The 16,837-nt window shown below is 34.9% G+C and overlaps 1 protein-coding gene across 2 annotated transcripts; it reads left to right on the top strand.

The window, feature by feature from the left end:
• Window positions 1-306: 306 nt before the first annotated feature.
• On the top strand, window positions 307-14,235 carry RELL1 (RELT like 1). 2 transcript variants are annotated; one of them, XR_003398228.1, is made up of 7 exons: window positions 307-2,053; window positions 3,858-3,929; window positions 5,195-5,252; window positions 7,811-8,050; window positions 8,718-8,905; window positions 9,389-9,453; window positions 12,353-14,235. XR_003398228.1 is itself a non-coding variant. In XM_026847147.1 (6 exons), the coding sequence occupies exons 1-5, from the start codon at window positions 1,948-1,950 to the stop codon at window positions 8,896-8,898; spliced, it is 657 nt and encodes a 218-aa protein (XP_026702948.1). In that variant the 5' UTR covers window positions 316-1,947; the 3' UTR covers window positions 8,899-8,905; window positions 12,353-14,235. The 2 variants fall into 2 exon arrangements, 1 of the variants encoding a protein (XP_026702948.1); XM_026847147.1 differs by lacking the exon at window positions 9,389-9,453 and having other exon boundaries at window positions 316-2,053.
• The last annotated feature ends 2,602 nt before the right edge of the window (window positions 14,236-16,837 follow it).

Genomic DNA, 16,837 nt, shown 5'->3' with positions numbered 1-16,837 from the left:
TTTCTTTTAATTTTTCTGCATTTCTACTATTGTCTAGAAAATTAGTTTAGATAAATGCTTAACACTTTCTTTTCCTTTTTGCTAATTGGGGTTTTAACAATTATTACTATTTCAAAGAATTTGCGGTGTTTTTTCACTTTGTGCAAGTCTTGTGTTATTACTTACTACTGAACTGACAATTCAAGAATGTCCTGAGGAATTCAGACAATTTAAAAATAAAAAGGTTTAGTGTTTTGAGATAAAGAAATCTAAAGTAAATAACTAACTAGTTTTAAAAATATCTTCTTAGCTATCTGTCACCTTAGTGTTATTTTTCAAATACAACTTAGTTTTACAGCCAGCACACTAGAGGTGTTTGGAGTAAGTCTTTTGGCAATTTTCTGAAGCCTTCTTTTTTTTGGTGGTTTGTTGTTTGATTTTTTTAAGGATGTGATTAGATCTAGACATTTGTTGTGAAAGTGTCACTGTCATGTAAAGAGTTTTCTGATGACTCTTCATTTCTTCAGTTTGATTAATGGAACAGCTGTGAATTGCCTTGTCCATTTTAGTACAAGTAAATGGAAAATATCTTGAAATAGTGCTAGACTTTTTAAAATTGGTCTTCTTTATTGTCATTCTTCATATTCCAAACAATTGTTTTTGGCTTAAGTGGAGGAGAAGAATAGAGGATAGGAATATTTTTGCATGTTGAGTTATATTTACATCTTTATTATGCGGGACGAGGAGTGTGTATAAACTGCAGAGGCTCAGAGAGAATTTTGAGTATGTGAACATGTATTTTTGGATTTAACTGAACAGTTGAACTTGTATATTTGATCAGTGAGAAGGTATTGAAAATTTAATTTGTCTGTGTGCATTGGCCATAGGAGTGGGCAAATACTGGAACAGGTTGCCTGGAAATGTTGAGTGTCCATCCTTCAGATGGAGTTTACCTGGGCAACCTGGTCTAATCAGACCCGCTTTTAACAGCGATTGAACTAACAAACTCCAGAGGTCCATTCTAATGTAGTTCTATACTTTTGATCGTTCAGAAGCCTGACCTGTAACATGAAATATACGTCTGCTAGATTCAGAGCTTAATTGAAACAAAAATGCTTAATTGTGGGTGTGGTGTTAGTGGTTCGTATGCTGCAACTTAAATTCTTTGCAAACAAAAAGAAAAGCCTCTTTCCATCCTGTTTCAAGTTTAAATACAAATTGGTTTCCAAATCTTAAACAAGTGAAGAATGAGCCCACCTTATGCTGATGAGTAGAGGGTAAATGTTCTTTCTTTTGTGCTGTGAAATCCCACTGTTAAGAAAATTACCACGGCTATTTCTCTCACACCTGGTACTTTTTCTTTGCAAGGGTCAATACTAAATCCTGGATGTACTCTCGTTTTAGGGAAGGATCCATAGGATGGGGGGTTTTAGCAATTTTGCATGAATTCAGGGCTAGAGGAATGATAACGGCATTTTCCTCACTGATGGAAGCAGGAGCAATTGTGGTGTTTTTCTTCTGTGAAATACAGCAGGCCCTCTTGCTGAGATAACAAGCCCATCAGGCTAGAATATTGTTTGTTCTTCACTGTTGTATTGAAATATCATGTGGGTTTTTTTGTATGTTGGATATTTTGTAATCATTTTATGAAAAGGGGATATCTACTGTTATGGGTGTGAATTCTCAGCCAGTAGAGTATGTGTTGTCCATTCAAGTCATCACAGAAGGTACATGACATTGGTACTATGGGGATCTGGTCAAGCTTGTAATTTTATAAATGCTTTGAAGTGATTTACAGTGTATAATAATAACTGTTTATTTCTTTATGTAGTTAATAGGAAGTGTCTCCAGGTATTGTCAAGCTATAGCTTACAGACAACTACCTCAACAACTAAAATAGACAGCAATGACGGCAAGACTGAACACCTAGAATATATTGCCTTTGCATTGGTTCCTGTTTTCTTCATTATGGGTCTCCTGGGGATCCTCATCTGTCATGTCCTTAAGAGAAAAGGATATCGTTGTACAACGGAGGCTGAACAAGTAGAAGAAGAAAAACTTGATGAAAAAATAGGTAATCAACAAGTCTAATAAACAACTTCCTATTTCTGTGCATTGCAACTACTATGGAATAATTTATTGTGAGACATCTGTCATTTCTCTGTCTGTATTTGACATCAAAACAATATTAAGAAAATATTTTTATTACCATTATATGTCTGTTGGGTTTTGATCTTTGCCAGTCAAAGCTAGGAGTGTTGCAGTCTCTCATTCAAGTCCTCTGACATCAATTAAGAACTTACAGAAGGATCAAAATATCCTGTATATTTGTTTGCAACTATATATGGCAGTTGGAGTTACCAGGTCACTGTTCTGCATTCCACATGCTGTTAGCAACAAAGTAGTGTTATACATAATTCTGAGGAGTGACAAAAAGCTGCCATTGAAAGCCTAAAATCTTAGTTTTATTTTTAGCAATTTCGATTTGTTCCTGTTGTGCCGTCATTTTTATCTCCCCTCTCATTATAGAACTGAGCCTTTGGACTGACTATGTTCTGGTTTATGTAATGTGCACAGTTTATAATTTTTTCTTCAGTCTTTAACAACCTTTATTGTTCTAATGCTTGTTTGTTAGTGCTCTTTTTAGGGTTCCTTATTCCCATCTACTCTTAATTGAAAAAAAAATATTCAAATAAGTGTTACTACTTTGGAACGGCTATAGTAACCCAGTATAGCACTTGGCTAAGTAAATACAAGGGACTGGTCACTTGTAAATATTTTGAGCCTCTTCCTTTCTCCCAATTAATTACTGTCAGTAGGTTCATAATAAGTGCAGGTTACAGTGGCTCTGTGGCAAGGGTAGAGCCATGTAGTGTGATGATGATGTGTCAGTATGTTCTTAAGCATTTATTGCCTGGGGTGTGTACACAGTGAATGGGACTATCTGATCTGGGTGGTAATGAAAGGGGACAACTTCTAGGTCTTAGTTTGGCAAAACAGCTCTAAGTTGCGTTGCAAAGTTGCAGGTATTAGGATGAAGATGCAGCATGAGTACAGAGATGGGGAAGCCCCTACCTTACTAATTAGGTGAAACCCTAAATTTGTCGCTATCAAATTTGTCTCAATCCTGTGTTTGATGGGGTTTTAATTTTTTTTTTTTAATAAAGCTAGTCATAACAATTATTAGGGAGGGGCAGAGCTGTGGCTCTTCATTGTTATGTTTTCTGTATCTTTCTTTGCTTTCTGAGGTTATTCTGGGGAAGCTTCCAGTATTGTTAATGGGTGCAATCGATTATGAAAGTATTAAGTATAATCATGAGGTTTCTTTCTTAAATCCCTTGCTCTTGAAGTCATATGACTTTTTTTTAAAAAAAATTTATCTTCTTGTAGATGTGGTGCAAAGCTTAAATTGAATCCCTCTTATACTGGAAACTGATAATAGCAGTTTTCAAATAGTGACTTGAAACAGCTTAATGATATTTTTGGTTGTGTTTTCCTTCTTTTTTTGCTTCTTTCCCACACTTCCCAGTTGTTAGGATTAGAAATACTGCTCTCTTATTTGTCTACTCCTTACTAGCTAGAGAAGGAATTTTGACATACGCTTGTGAAAATACTGAGTTGATTCAAGTCTTCGATTAATATGTTAGAGCTGATGTGTCCGTTCCATAAACTTATTTAGTCCTTATTCTGGAAATACACCAAAAAGACTTAACTAAGCTTTCCCTCCAAAGTGACAGTAGATCTTCTTTTAATGTAACTTCTTCTGGTGTGTGTTTTTGTTCTGGCTTGGGTTTTTTTGTTTTTGCTTTGTTTTAAAATAGCTCAGTTCTTGATTTGGAAGGCCAAGATACTGACAAGGTATTTATTTCCTTGCACAGAAATGAATGAAACCATACATGAGAATAGCGACACCGTGGGACAAATTGTTAACTACATTATGAAAAATGAAGGTATAGTATTGTGATATTGAAGTTATGAGCCTTTGTGATGGTGTTCTATAACAAATTGTGTTTTCCGATATTCTGAAGTATGGGATGTTCGTGTGTGTTCATTTAATAACCATTTTGTACATGCTTAACTCCTGGAGATTGCCTTCAAAAGTCAGTAACTTCAAACAAAATAGGGAAGTTTTTCACTTACCTGAAAATCACTTTGTATGGTAAGTTTGCTTCATGCATTTCTTGATATTTTAACTATTTGGATGTTGGGGTGGTTTTTTTTTTGGTTCATCCTTTTGTTTGTGAAATAAAAGCTCAAGGTTGCTTTCATAATGACAGTGTTTAAAGCATGCAAAATTTGTTTTGAACAGATTAAACGTCTTGAAATGATTCTTGCTGCTGTTATCTGATGGAAGTTTTGTGCATAATTGAGACAAAAGGGTAGATTAGCACTAAAGTTAAGTTTGGGACATGATATTTTCATGCACTGTGTGTGTAAATTAAAGGATAAAGAAGTTATGACTGAAAAAAACCTAATTAAGCAGCCCATAGAATGTATTTGCCCAGTAAAAGAAACATTTAAAGAGTCTGTATGTTTTTATAATGCAAGAACTTTTAGCCTTTTAATTTTACATTTGTATAAATCAGTTTTCCTAGGCATTGAACTGGCTTTGAATTACTTCTGAATGAAGGTCAGGCCTGTTAGAGTTGTATTTTTGGGTTGGTTTGTGGGTTTTTCTTGGTGTGGGTGGTTGGTGTTACTTTTTTTTTTTCCTTAACTGTTAGGACTTTGAGCTTGTGCATTTTTTCTTTGAGGTTGGGATTAAGTACCCTGTGTAGTTTTTAGAATATGTGAGCAATCCGTAGTTCTTGGCTGATAGTAAATTCGCATTTTGTAGGGCTCACTTAAACCATTGTTTTTAATCTGAAGTTGCTTTATACATGTGAGATGATGATACTCTGTGGTCAAATGGCTGTTTTAAATTTCAGAGATCTTGTTTGGTAGTGTTGTGCAGATGGCTATGTTTTGTGTCTTGTACTGGGGCAGAGCTTTCAGTGCAACATGAACTGTAATTTTAGTAGCTCATGTAAGAAAATACCATAGAATTATATCAACATTTTTTTGCATAATGTTCTCATGCCTTTTTGGAGATATACATAATGCAGTCATGTGTCTTTTAGATGAAATTTCTTTTGAGGACCTTTAATTTTACTGTTCATTTTTCCTAAAGTTAGAACTGTACACTTTTGAAGAGTTCTATTTATTCTCATTGCAGCAAATGCTGATGTGTTAAAGGCCATGGTAGCAGATAGCAGTGTCTTTGAACCTGAAAGGTAATTACTCCTTTTTTTTAAAGCATGTTTCCTGAGGCAACCAAAACTGTACCCTTTCAAGGGATTTTTATTTTCTGAGCACTTTTAAAGCTACATCACTTCTTTGAGTTATCAGCTAAGAGAATACTACTTTGATTTCCTCGTCTAATCTGTGTCACTAAATTTTAATGTATGCTCAAGGTTAGTATCTGGCTCTTTTGGTTAAGTGTTTTAAGAGTGTGGCAAAGATTTATTGCTTTTTGACTAAAGATTTACAGAGGCTGCAAATACTCGTTTAATTTAGGGTGAAGCTACTTCCAAGTTTGCTTAGTCCAAAGCTACTCTTGACTTGAAAGAACAGAAGCAGCACTTGTTTCACTTATGTGGATGCTAACATAAAATAGACACCTATTTCTATGTCTTTCTGGTTTACTTTTTTCTTTATAATTGTGGTAATATGTATTGGCTGACTTTTTTTTCACTACACACCTGTTTAGAGAACTATGTAAAGGATGCATTTGTGTAAAAGTACTTATATCTGTACATAAGTACCTTTAAACTATATCTGTAGTACTCTAAAAACTTTTCATGTGTAACCATGTGTTCATATTCAAGGCAAAGAAGATGAAGGTTCAAGTAGTACTGTGTCACTAATAAAAGAAGTGGGAGTGTATAGTTTTAGCAAAACAAGGAGTTGAGTATACAAGTGTTATCACTTGCTATTGAAGAAAAAAAAAGAACTTATGAAAGGAATTCTTAAGTATAGGAATTATTTTTCAGTTTTTGTGGTGCAGCAGAAATATTTGACATTTAATTCAATCTCTTTGCATAGGCATGTGTGGTGTTATTTCGGGAGTTTTAGACTATTATGTCACTGGTGAATTAAAATACAAAAAGACGAAGGAAAAATTACTGTTTTCTCTTCAGTCATTTCTGCCAGGTACTCCCAAAGCTTCAGTAACTCAAATGCAAATACAGTGTATTTCTTGGTAAGTTTGGTGCATTGTGAAATGCTTCCTAACAATAGGAATAGTAATGGCTAAGTAAAATCTGTACTGCTGCCACTTGAAACCATTAGTTTCTGTCTTTGCTTCAGATGTTGAACAGGTTTTATTTCACTTAATAGCATTTTCTTATTTATTTATTTGAAGACCATTAAATGCCTCCTGTCAATATTTTTGTTTTGAAAATAAACATCCAGTAACTCCAGTCTTTTATGGCATGATTTCTTTTCTTTATTTTGTTCTTTCTGTTCTCCTTTGGAGTCTCTTCAGTTTGTTAGTATTTTGCTTGAAATAACATTTCTAAAACTGTATGGAATGATCAGCTGAGGTATGATTAATGCTGAGTAATGTAACTTTAGGTTCACAGGTTATTCCTGTTATTTCCACTGTGAAGTTTGTCCTTTTTAAGCCACATCATCATAATGATTCATATTGCTTGTGATCTTCACCTTTTTGTGAAGAATGATCATCTGTCTAGTTGCTTTATAATCTGGGTTTGTAAAGTTTTTCTATTAAATCATTGATGCTTGTGTTGTCCTTACTGCAATACATCCAGTATTTTTAGTAAGATTCATGGATGTGTGAATGTGCCTTTCACACACATGTTCTCATGATCATTCTAATTCCTCATTTTGTCCTCTATGGTTACTATGGGTCACACAGAGTTTATGGGTCCTTTAGCTATTCTTACATTCCATTGCCCAAGGAGCTATTTAAAACACTGAATATTATCAGGACCACAATAACCACATTTAGTATGTCTTTCCAGGTGCTTAATAAGCTACTGATATATAACTTTCTGTTATGTCTTTGTCTTTTTGTTTTTTGTTTTTTTAAACAAGATATTCTACCTTATGCTACAGTAATTTTTCTATTAATGCACTGAGCTCTAGTTTGCTTTAGGAGACAGTGTTGCAAGACAGTGTCAAAATTGATGCCGAAGTCCAAAAAAAGAACATAATTAGGCTTCTAAGCAATCTGCTTTTCTGTTTTAGAAGAAAATTATATTGATTTCATTAGATATTCTCAATAAATGCCTTCGGGTAGTTGTGTTGCTTTTTCTCTCTAGGTACTTCAAAAAAAGCTTTTTCTGACACTTGAGCTGAATGATTTGTCGATTCCTTTTCTCTTCATGGTAGAGAGTTTTGCTTCTTTGCAATATTGTGGGACTATGCTCTTTTTCTGTGAGTTCTTAGAGAAACTGTAACAATTCTAAAATACTTTCTGTGATTCTCCAAGTGTGAATTTAATCAGCTAATTAGATGTCTTCAACAGTATAAGTTCATGTAACCTGTTCTCTCCTATTTTAGCCTGATTTTCCCCCCCCCCCATTTTTATGCCATTTGTGTTACTGTAAGCACATGACTGCAGCTGAATTAATTTATGGAAGTGATTTTAATTGCAAAAAAAAAATTATATCGGAGAGAACCTTAAACCAAACATCCTCACAAATAAACAGTCCCTGAAAAAACTATTTATTAGAGATAACTGAAGGTTATATTTTATCCTTTTTTACTTTATGAAAAGCAGGATTTTACAGTACGCATTACATTTTCTTTATACTTCTTCCTGCAGCCCTTTATCTCCTACATCTCCTGGGAGTCCAACAAGTCCAGGGTCTCCTCTGTCACCTGGTGCAGTTCCGTTTAAACACAGCTGCAAAGGCCATCACTTCCACACTGTTGGAGGAGTAGTAGAAAAGGATGTTTGTACTCGTTGTAGCCACAAACGATGGCACTTTATAAAGCCAGCTCACAAATCTAAAGAGCACAGAAGAAGTCGTCTTGGAGAGGTTACAGTCCTTTCTGTGGGAAGGTAAGACTTAAGTAATTTTATTGTATACTTTTCATAGGGACATAAGAGTGGCCCGTGTTGGATCAGATATGCATTGATTCTACTGTGTTACAGCATCAGTGATTGATTTTTGTAACCCTGTTACTATTAGGCTGAAGTTATCTCTGGAAGATGTAAATGTGATTTTTTTTTTTTTTTTTTAAAACTATTTTTTTTAGAACTATGTAAATAGATGGGGACTTACTGTGGGTATAAATTGAAAGCTATTGCTCTGTTGATATTGGCTAAAAAGAATTGCATACTAATAAATTCCTCTATTTCTGAATTTGATATTTCCCAATTAAGTGTGAGCTACAGAAACCACCATTCTGTTTTGCTATTTTTAATTCCTAGCTTATGTTATAGTTGTCTTAGAAAATTACTGTTCTAAGTAGTGTGCAATCTGTGGATTCTGCTTTAAACCATAATTCCCTGAGAAAGTGTGATTCAGCAGCAGTGAGTATTAAAAGTTACAGGGAGGTAACAAGAAGAAAGATTGCTCTAGAGTGAAGCTGGTGGGTCCACATGGGTGTCTGCTCTGATGTCTCGGTCTTGGGACCTGAAAAGGTGTTCCTGTTCATGCACAGGGTACTGAGAATGATCTAACTAATCTCTGGGGAAATACAACTGAATCTTTTGCTTACCTCAGATTTAGAGTCACAAAAGTGGAGCACAAATCAAATTCCAAAGAACGGAAAAGCCTGATGTCTGTTACTGGTGTGGAGAGCGTCAATGGTGATATGCCCGCCACGCCTGTGAAACAGGAAGGGAGCGAAACACCTGCCACGCCTGTGAAACAGGAGGTGCAAGAGAGGAGAAGATCAGAGTAAACTGCAGGTATCAAACACAGGAAACTTGTACTGAAAGTGGTATGTTGTGAAAGAAGTGAAGGTAATCAGTAATGAGAAATGAAGTTGAAAATGTATTGGTTCTGTGTGAAAACTCATCTTTCAAGTTCAAAAGTTTCTACAGAAGTCTGTAAAAATTATATTTGATCAATCAATGATAAATTAGTAAAGGCTAAATTACCCACCAAATGCTTATCTAATTGTTTATTTAGACTTTGCAATTAGAGCAGATGTTGAAATAAAAACTGCTTCGGAGATGGCATCACTGGTCCAAGAAATAAAACATTTGCATATTATGTTTTTTGTAATAAACGATGGTTTGGATTTAGTGGCAATGTGCTTATTACCAAGAAGAAACAAATGCTTCTGACAGCTGCATCACTAGAATAACTGCAGTGCTTCTTTCTTATGCTTGCTGCCCTGTACTGTGTGCTTGTATATGTTGACTGCTTACTAAATACTTCTCTGATAGATGAGTGGAGCTTTGGCTAATAAGAATGGAGACACATGAAAATGCTCGTGTCGCAGGGATCTATGGTAGGTTACTGAGCCAGGAGGTTGGGGTTGTCTTGTGAGTCATTAAACCTCAGTGAATTACTTGAGGTACCCCATTAAGCATGTCAAACGTGTCTGGCATGGTTTCGGAATGCACACCTGACTACTTTTTTTTAACAGTTAAGAATGTTGGGGGGGAAAAAACCCTGTAAATTAATATGGTTTGCTTCTAACTGATGACACAGATTGATAATCTGAAGGTGGAAGGTGATTTTACATAGGTGTGATTCAAAATACAGATCTTGACCGCTGGGGAAGAAATGGGCCCCGGAGTGACAAAGTGGATTTGAAGAAAGTGAACAAAGTGCACAGTGCCAAACTCTTTGTATGTTGAGAGGAAGGATTAAGTCATGTTATGTCAGCTCGGTCCAGTTTCAAACTCTCAGTAACTTTATATATGAAGGAAATGCGTAAATGGAAATTGGGTATGTTTAAAAAGGTAACAAGACCCAAAACCCCTTGGGTGTCTTGAGGTTAAATTCGGAAAGGCCAAGGTGCAAGATGTGACTTTTTCTTTATATCTGTTGTTTATTCATTAAGAAAACATTCTGTAGTTGTATCAGTTTAGAAAGGGAGACAAAGTAGAGAGCTGGTATGCAATGGGATCATTCCTCCCAGTCTTTACTGGCAGCACAGGTACAACTGTTGAACTAGAGTGTATTTGTCTGGACTCTGTGCCTCATCGTTATATTACACCCAAATTTTTGAACGGTTGTCATAGAGGAAGTAAGTTTAAAAAGCTCTGGAAGGTAATGAAGTAAATTATTCTTTTTGCTGAGTGGGTTAGAAGGCAAACAGTAGGTTAATTTGCAAGGAGGTGGAGTTCAGCTTTCAAAAATTAAGAAGTTGGAATAAGCTATTTTATCTTTATTTCTGGACATTTCTAAGACCAGGCTGGACAAATGCTTGTCAAAGCCAGTGTAATTACAGCTGGTCCTACCTTGAAGATAGGTGAGTCTGAAAGGATGTTAGGGGTTTTTTGTTTTGCGTTTTGTTCTGTAGCAGATTTTGTCATATTGTAGCTTTCTAGTGGCTGCTGTCTCATTGCTGCTCTGTAATCTGTGAAAGATCTACAGATGTCAGTGAAAGACAAACTGTACTGTTATTTTCTGATTCAGAATTATGTCCTGGTGCTCAGGGGTTTTTTTTGTTGGTGTGTTTTTTTTTCCTTTCTTCCCTTTCAAAAAATCAATATTAGCTAAATGCAGTAGGGGATAACATCTTCCTTCACTGGCTGCACTGGCATTTTCAGATCCAGCTAATTTTTTGTTACTTCTGTGACTTTTTTGTTTTATTTTCTTTATCTCTAATGGTAGCATGATCAGACTGTTCGTAATAGGAATTTTGACTTAAAGGCAGACTGGTTACATTTTCTTTAAACATTAGAAATAGAAAGAAATTGGTGTATAAAAATAAAATTAATTTCAGTGTGCTTTGATTTAATAAAAAAAATTTAAATCACTAAAAATGTTTGCTAGTCCAATTTTTTCTAATTTGTTCTTTCCCTAAATAAAAAAGCTGTTTTATGTAATTACCTAAAAGTTTTCCTCTAAATTTAAACTGTTACTACTTTAATCTAAAAATAAGCTGTTCTCTAGAGAGATATGATATTATAGCTATAAAAAAATGTCCATGTATGGCAGGTTTTTATTGTAGAATCTCCCTTATGATTAAAAATATTGCCCTTTCTGAAAACACATGCTCTAATAGAGAAATAGTTCCCTGGAATCTCTCGTAAAGGTCTTTGGAGGCCAACAGAACTATTTTGTAAATTATCTGGGAAGTTAGCCAGGCCTGTTTGATGTGTACTACAAAAAATAAACAGATCTTGCTTGAAAGACTATGATACTGTTTCCTAGCATGGTTCTAGATCAGTTTTTGTCCACTGCCATGAAAAGCTGTTCATGTACAAACAGGTAGTAGTTAGACATTTAATTACTTATTTCAGACTTCTAATAAATAATTGTAGCTTAGTTTAATAAAGCTGAACAAAGAAGCAACATTTAAGACTTCTGTGCCTCCAGTCAATAAATTAATGCTAAAAAGCATATAGTTTTGCACAATTTGGCTCAGATCTTCAGATTCAGAGGAAGAAGACACAAACAAATATTTAACTGCTGCTAGAAAAGGTTTGTTCCAGCTTTTGGAGGCAGTAGATTTGTGCTTTGTGGCCTGACTTTAACTGCTGTTATTGAGAGTTCCTGTGTGAGATGGAATTCCTGAGTTGGGTGGTACTTGAATGACTTAGTATTACTGGTTGCTTGTGTTCACTGCTACTCCTGAGTTCAGGGTGTTTTTTCCCCCTAAACAGATATGTTCGTAGTATTGTCTTGAAGTAGCCTCTACAGTGTTTCAGCTTATCTTAGTGTCTGGCTGGCTGCATCATTTGAAGTTATAGCATGTGTTGTCCATGTTCTTGGCAAACTCCATTTAATCAGTTAAGTTTATTTAAAATATGCCTTTAGTGGCACACACAAAAAAAGTAGTAGATATACAGCTGGTAGTTGAAGTAAACATTTTGAGTTGAGCTCTTGCACATCCATTGTAAGCTACTGGGTCAACAAAAACTTAAAGTACTGGTGCACTGAAGCTACATAACACTTTGCATTCCTAGTATCCTTTCAGAGTTGTGTGTGCTTTGCATTGTGATGTGATTTGTCAGTTTGTCATGTGTTTGTCCATCGTTTTCATGAGTACCAGCTGAATTTTTAGTTCTTCTCCTTTAGGATTTCACATGCTAAACTTGCAGTGCACAGCAATCATTTCATGCTGTTGTGGCATTTTTTTCCATTTCAGAGCATCTGCTAACTTTTTACTTGATCATCCTAAAACTAATTTTGCTATTTAGGCTTATATTTAGAATGGTTTTCTTCTCTTGCAGGTGGAACTTTTAGAAGCTTGTCTGCTAGCACTTTGGAGAAAACTGAAAAATCCCAAGAGATGCATACTATTTAAGAAAATGTATTTATGGCACTGTAGTATTTTACAAATTCTGTGATGGCATCCGTGCAAGGTTAAGCACTTAATGGTTGTTACCAGTAAGATCAGTAAGATTTAGACACTTAAACACTGTTGATCTGTGTGGAACTCATGCCAAATGGCCTTCATCTTGGAAAGAAAAAAGACATGTAAGTTTGGGTTTTTTTGGACAGGAAAGGTAAAAGCCTTATCAATCTTAATTTTTTTTTTTCTACTTAGACAAGCATTTTTAGTGAACTCAATATTATGAGTAATACGATTACCCTGTGGATAAACTGTGTTCGCCTCTCTGGTCCATCTGGATTTTTCTCCTCTGTTCTTCCCCTCCAGAATTGACAAGTGTTTGCTGAAGAAAAAAGCCAGCCTTTGGAAGATGAAAATATTCTTTTAATCTAACTGCTAGTAGCCAAGCAAAACATACAAGGAAATAATTATGTCAGTCAAAATCTACATGTATGCCTTTAGTACATAAACCCTCAGACTCTGTGAAGGGTACTTCACAGGACAGAGTGATTTAGCTATATGCAAATATTAAATTAAATTGTCTTCCCCCTCTTACCTCCCCCTTGCTCTTTAGTTTATGTTAAGCAGTATCTTTTTGTATGCAGTTGGGTGAGCTCTTGGGAAGGTTACTTTCCCTCAAGGCCACTTGTTCTCCCATTTTCTTGTAACTACTCACTTGTGTTTGAAGAATGCCTAATAGTTTTGCCTTTTTTTGTTTTTATCCACGGGTTCCTTATTAAGCTAAGGCAACATGTTTCAACCATTAGATAAGGATATGGAATATTTGGCATAAAAAATTTATGGAGTATATACTAAAGTACTTCAGAGTGGCTTTGTTGGACTGAGGGTAGCTGTTTTCATTGTCAACACAATCTTAAGCCAGTGTCACTCCCTTCATATATTAAGCGTGATTTACTGCTAAAAATACTAGTAATGGTTTTGTGATGTTAATTCATTGTGTCTACTTATCATAATCTCTGTCACTTGTTTTGGGGAGGGAAATCTTTGCAATACTTCAGCAAAATTTGCTGTGTAATAGAAACTGAAAAATAACATTTGTTCTGAGTGCCTAAGAATATAAGCTCTAATGTAATGCATTTTAGTAGAGATTGCACTATATTCTGAGAACTATAAAGTAACTTAATCTGCTTTATGAACTCAGTGAAAATCAGTGTGTTTTGAAATTGATTTATTTTCAAATAATACTTTAAATCCTTTCAGTCCAAGTGCTCTAAACTGTGTTTCTCCTTCAGATCTGAGAATCAGGTTTCTTTATGAGTTTATGCGGCGTTAACAATCAATGTGTACAAAGAGAAAAGTTTATGTTCTTGCTTATGTATTAGATACTCCCACATCTTGTCAGGAAATACCAACTTTATTTACTTTTGCTGAGAGTATGTGCTGCTGATGGTCTTCCTTTTACTTGTATCTACAAGGTACTGAATAGACCTGTGAGTATATAATTTTCACTGATGCTGTATTTGTGGAAAAAAAAGCAAAAACCAATCACACACCAAAGCTATGAAAAGCATAAATGGTTTAGTGTTCCTTTTAAAATGGATAATTTTAGAGGTAATTGTCCATCCTTGAGAACCTAAAATAACTGTTTGGCCAGGATTGGAACTTGAGTGTTTAGCATCCCTGTTTCCATACCCATTAATTTAAGCGTGGCTTATGAAGTCTCTTCAATATTGAAGTATAACGTAAACACAAAGCTTACCTTATAGGCATACATTTAATATTCTTGATTTTTTTTCTTCTTCAAGCCTCTCTTATTTGGATCAAAAGCTAATATGTCTAGAAGAATTTAGTTAGTATTGATTGTAGTAGTTAGGTTTCAATTTCTAAGAGATTGAGAGCTATGAATATAAAATATTACTGGGGAAAGGGAGTACTGGACAAACCTGAGCAGTTTAAAGGGGGGGGGGGGAGCATTTTGGTAACATGGTGTTTTGATACATGATGGGTTAGTACTGCAAGACAGTTTGTCAAAAGAATGGAAGAAAGTTTAAATGGAAATATATTTTTTTTTACTTAAAAGTAGATTCTATCTTGATTCCATTGGAAATATATAGAATAAAAGAAATGAAAATGTGTTGGATATGTAAAACATTGTTTACCTGTATAAAATACATAAGATATAAGACCTGATGTGTGCAAGAATTTAATTTGTGCATTGCTACTTCAATAAGAAGACTTAAAAACTGTGCCTGTTACATTGCATTTAACACTACACTGCTATTTTGTAGGGGTATGGATATTGCCATATTAGTCTGCCTTTCTTAAATTTGCATATCAGATGTATTTTTAACAAAAAAGTTTATATACAACTTTTGTACTACCAAGCAGTAAATAAAAAATATTGATTCTTAAGCTTGCTTGTGACTTTAAGCCTGCATCCATTGCATGAAGTTTAACCTTTTCACAAGTCTTAATATATAATTCAGTCTCTTTGCATCTTAAGTTTTGTTTGTTTATGTAGTCAGAAGGTTAGGTTGTTATGTGATGTACTTCAGAGCAGTTTTATTTCCTTGAGAAAGAGTAATTGCAAATATTATTTCCATGTTTTACATGGGAAAGAAGAAAATCTATGCTTTAATCCAAGCCGGTATCCGATTAGGTTAAAGACCTGTTACCATGAAAGTATCAAGACTTTTAACTTTTTGTTACATTTGACATTGACCTTTTAAAACACACACAACATGATCTTTATTCTCAATTGTTTTCATAAGGTATGGATGAAAAATTAAAATGACAGGAAGCTCTAGCAGTTGCTTCCTCTCAGCCTGTGTCCCTGTGTGTTACTATAATGTACGTTATAGTTACAGATTACTGTGATCTGTAAATGCCATTAAGTTTTTCTGCATGAATAGTGTGAAAGAGGCTCAAGGCAAATTGTGGCTAAGAGGTACTTATCAGTGTGCCATCCTGTTGGCGTGTTTTTTGGTTGGTTTTATGAATGTTCCTAGCTACATCACACAAAGTCTGTCTTGAGGTCTGTATTTGAGTTCTGTTTATATACAGCTGTGGTTTATATTCAGAATTAAAATAAAAATCCCTCCAGGCCCAAAGTTTCAAAGATAATCAAAATACTGCTGATTGTGAAGTTTCTGGAAATTGAACACATTTTCTGATTCTCATTTTCAAGGAGATTTTTTTTTCCTACATAAAAAAATAGCCTGAGAAATATTCTACTACTTTTTGTTCCCTTACTATGTTTCCTCCCTGCTCCCTTTTCCTCGCCTTGCTAATGCTTTCAGTAACAAATTCAGGTTATATTGAAGTTAAAACTGAATGCAAACATAAGCATATCAACAAACTTTGATGTCAGGAAAGGTAAGGATCGAAGATTTAAATTTTGTGTAATACAGTTTTTATAAAATAATATATATATATATATATTGAAATACAAGAGGATTGCTGATTTAATGTTTGAAAAATTCTAACTGGACTGACATGAGAACTCAAATATGAAGAATTTTTTGAGATGGAACTTTTTTAACATGAGTAACACTTCTGTTGTTTTTTCCCAGTACGGATACTTCATGTTTTTAGTAGAGCATTATGCCAAAATTCAGTATACTACTTCAGGCTGCTGTAGCAAAACAGATGAGGGAGCTATTTCTATCTTTAATAAAATCTGATTTTACTTGTAAAGAACACAGAGCACATGTGCAATGTATTTTTGAAACATAAAGCATTTATTTTTTCTTATTTCTGAATCTCTTTATAAACAATCCCAGTTGAAAACATGCCATAGTGTACGTGGGAGCTCATTGCCATTTTTTTTTCTGAACTGTCTCCCTGTTTTTCACAAGTACAGAAGCCTTGACAAAATTGGTACCTTATATGATCCCTGTTCTTACAAGTGTTTTGTGTCACTTGTGGAAAGACAGTGTTATTTCAGCCAGCTGGTCTTATTTAGAAAGAAAAAAACCGAAAGCATAAGTGTTTTCTGTGTATTTCAAGTCTGTGGATAGATGTTGCATCTTCACTTTCTGTAGAAATGAGCCCAGGGTCCAGTATTCCTGAAGTGTGTGTGTGTGTGTGTGTGTGTGTGGCACTTAAAGCATGATAGGAATAGACAGAAGAAAAGGGTGTCAGATATAGTGTTATGTTTGTTTGTTTTTTTTTTTTCTGCACACGAGTTGAGTTTGCACTTCCTGCATACTAATACAAAGCAATGTGGGTTAAAATGTGCCTTTTAATGAGACTATCTATTGATGAGAGGAGGATATGTGGTCTGTCCTGGTTTGGTAATGCTGAAAGTGCCTACTGGGTTGGAACATCCTACTGTCTTTCCTAAGGAATTAAGTTTTTGGATGTTGAGTACTCTTACCTGTGCCCCGGATGTAGTCTGAAGTGCAAATCAGTTTGTATCTAT

The sequence above is a fragment of the Athene cunicularia genome (genome assembly GCF_003259725.1).
Source record: "Athene cunicularia isolate RWA chromosome 4 unlocalized genomic scaffold, athCun1 chr4_part1, whole genome shotgun sequence".
Classification (NCBI taxonomy): Eukaryota; Metazoa; Chordata; class Aves; order Strigiformes; family Strigidae; genus Athene; species Athene cunicularia.
This window is presented reverse-complemented; position numbering and strand designations above follow the sequence as displayed.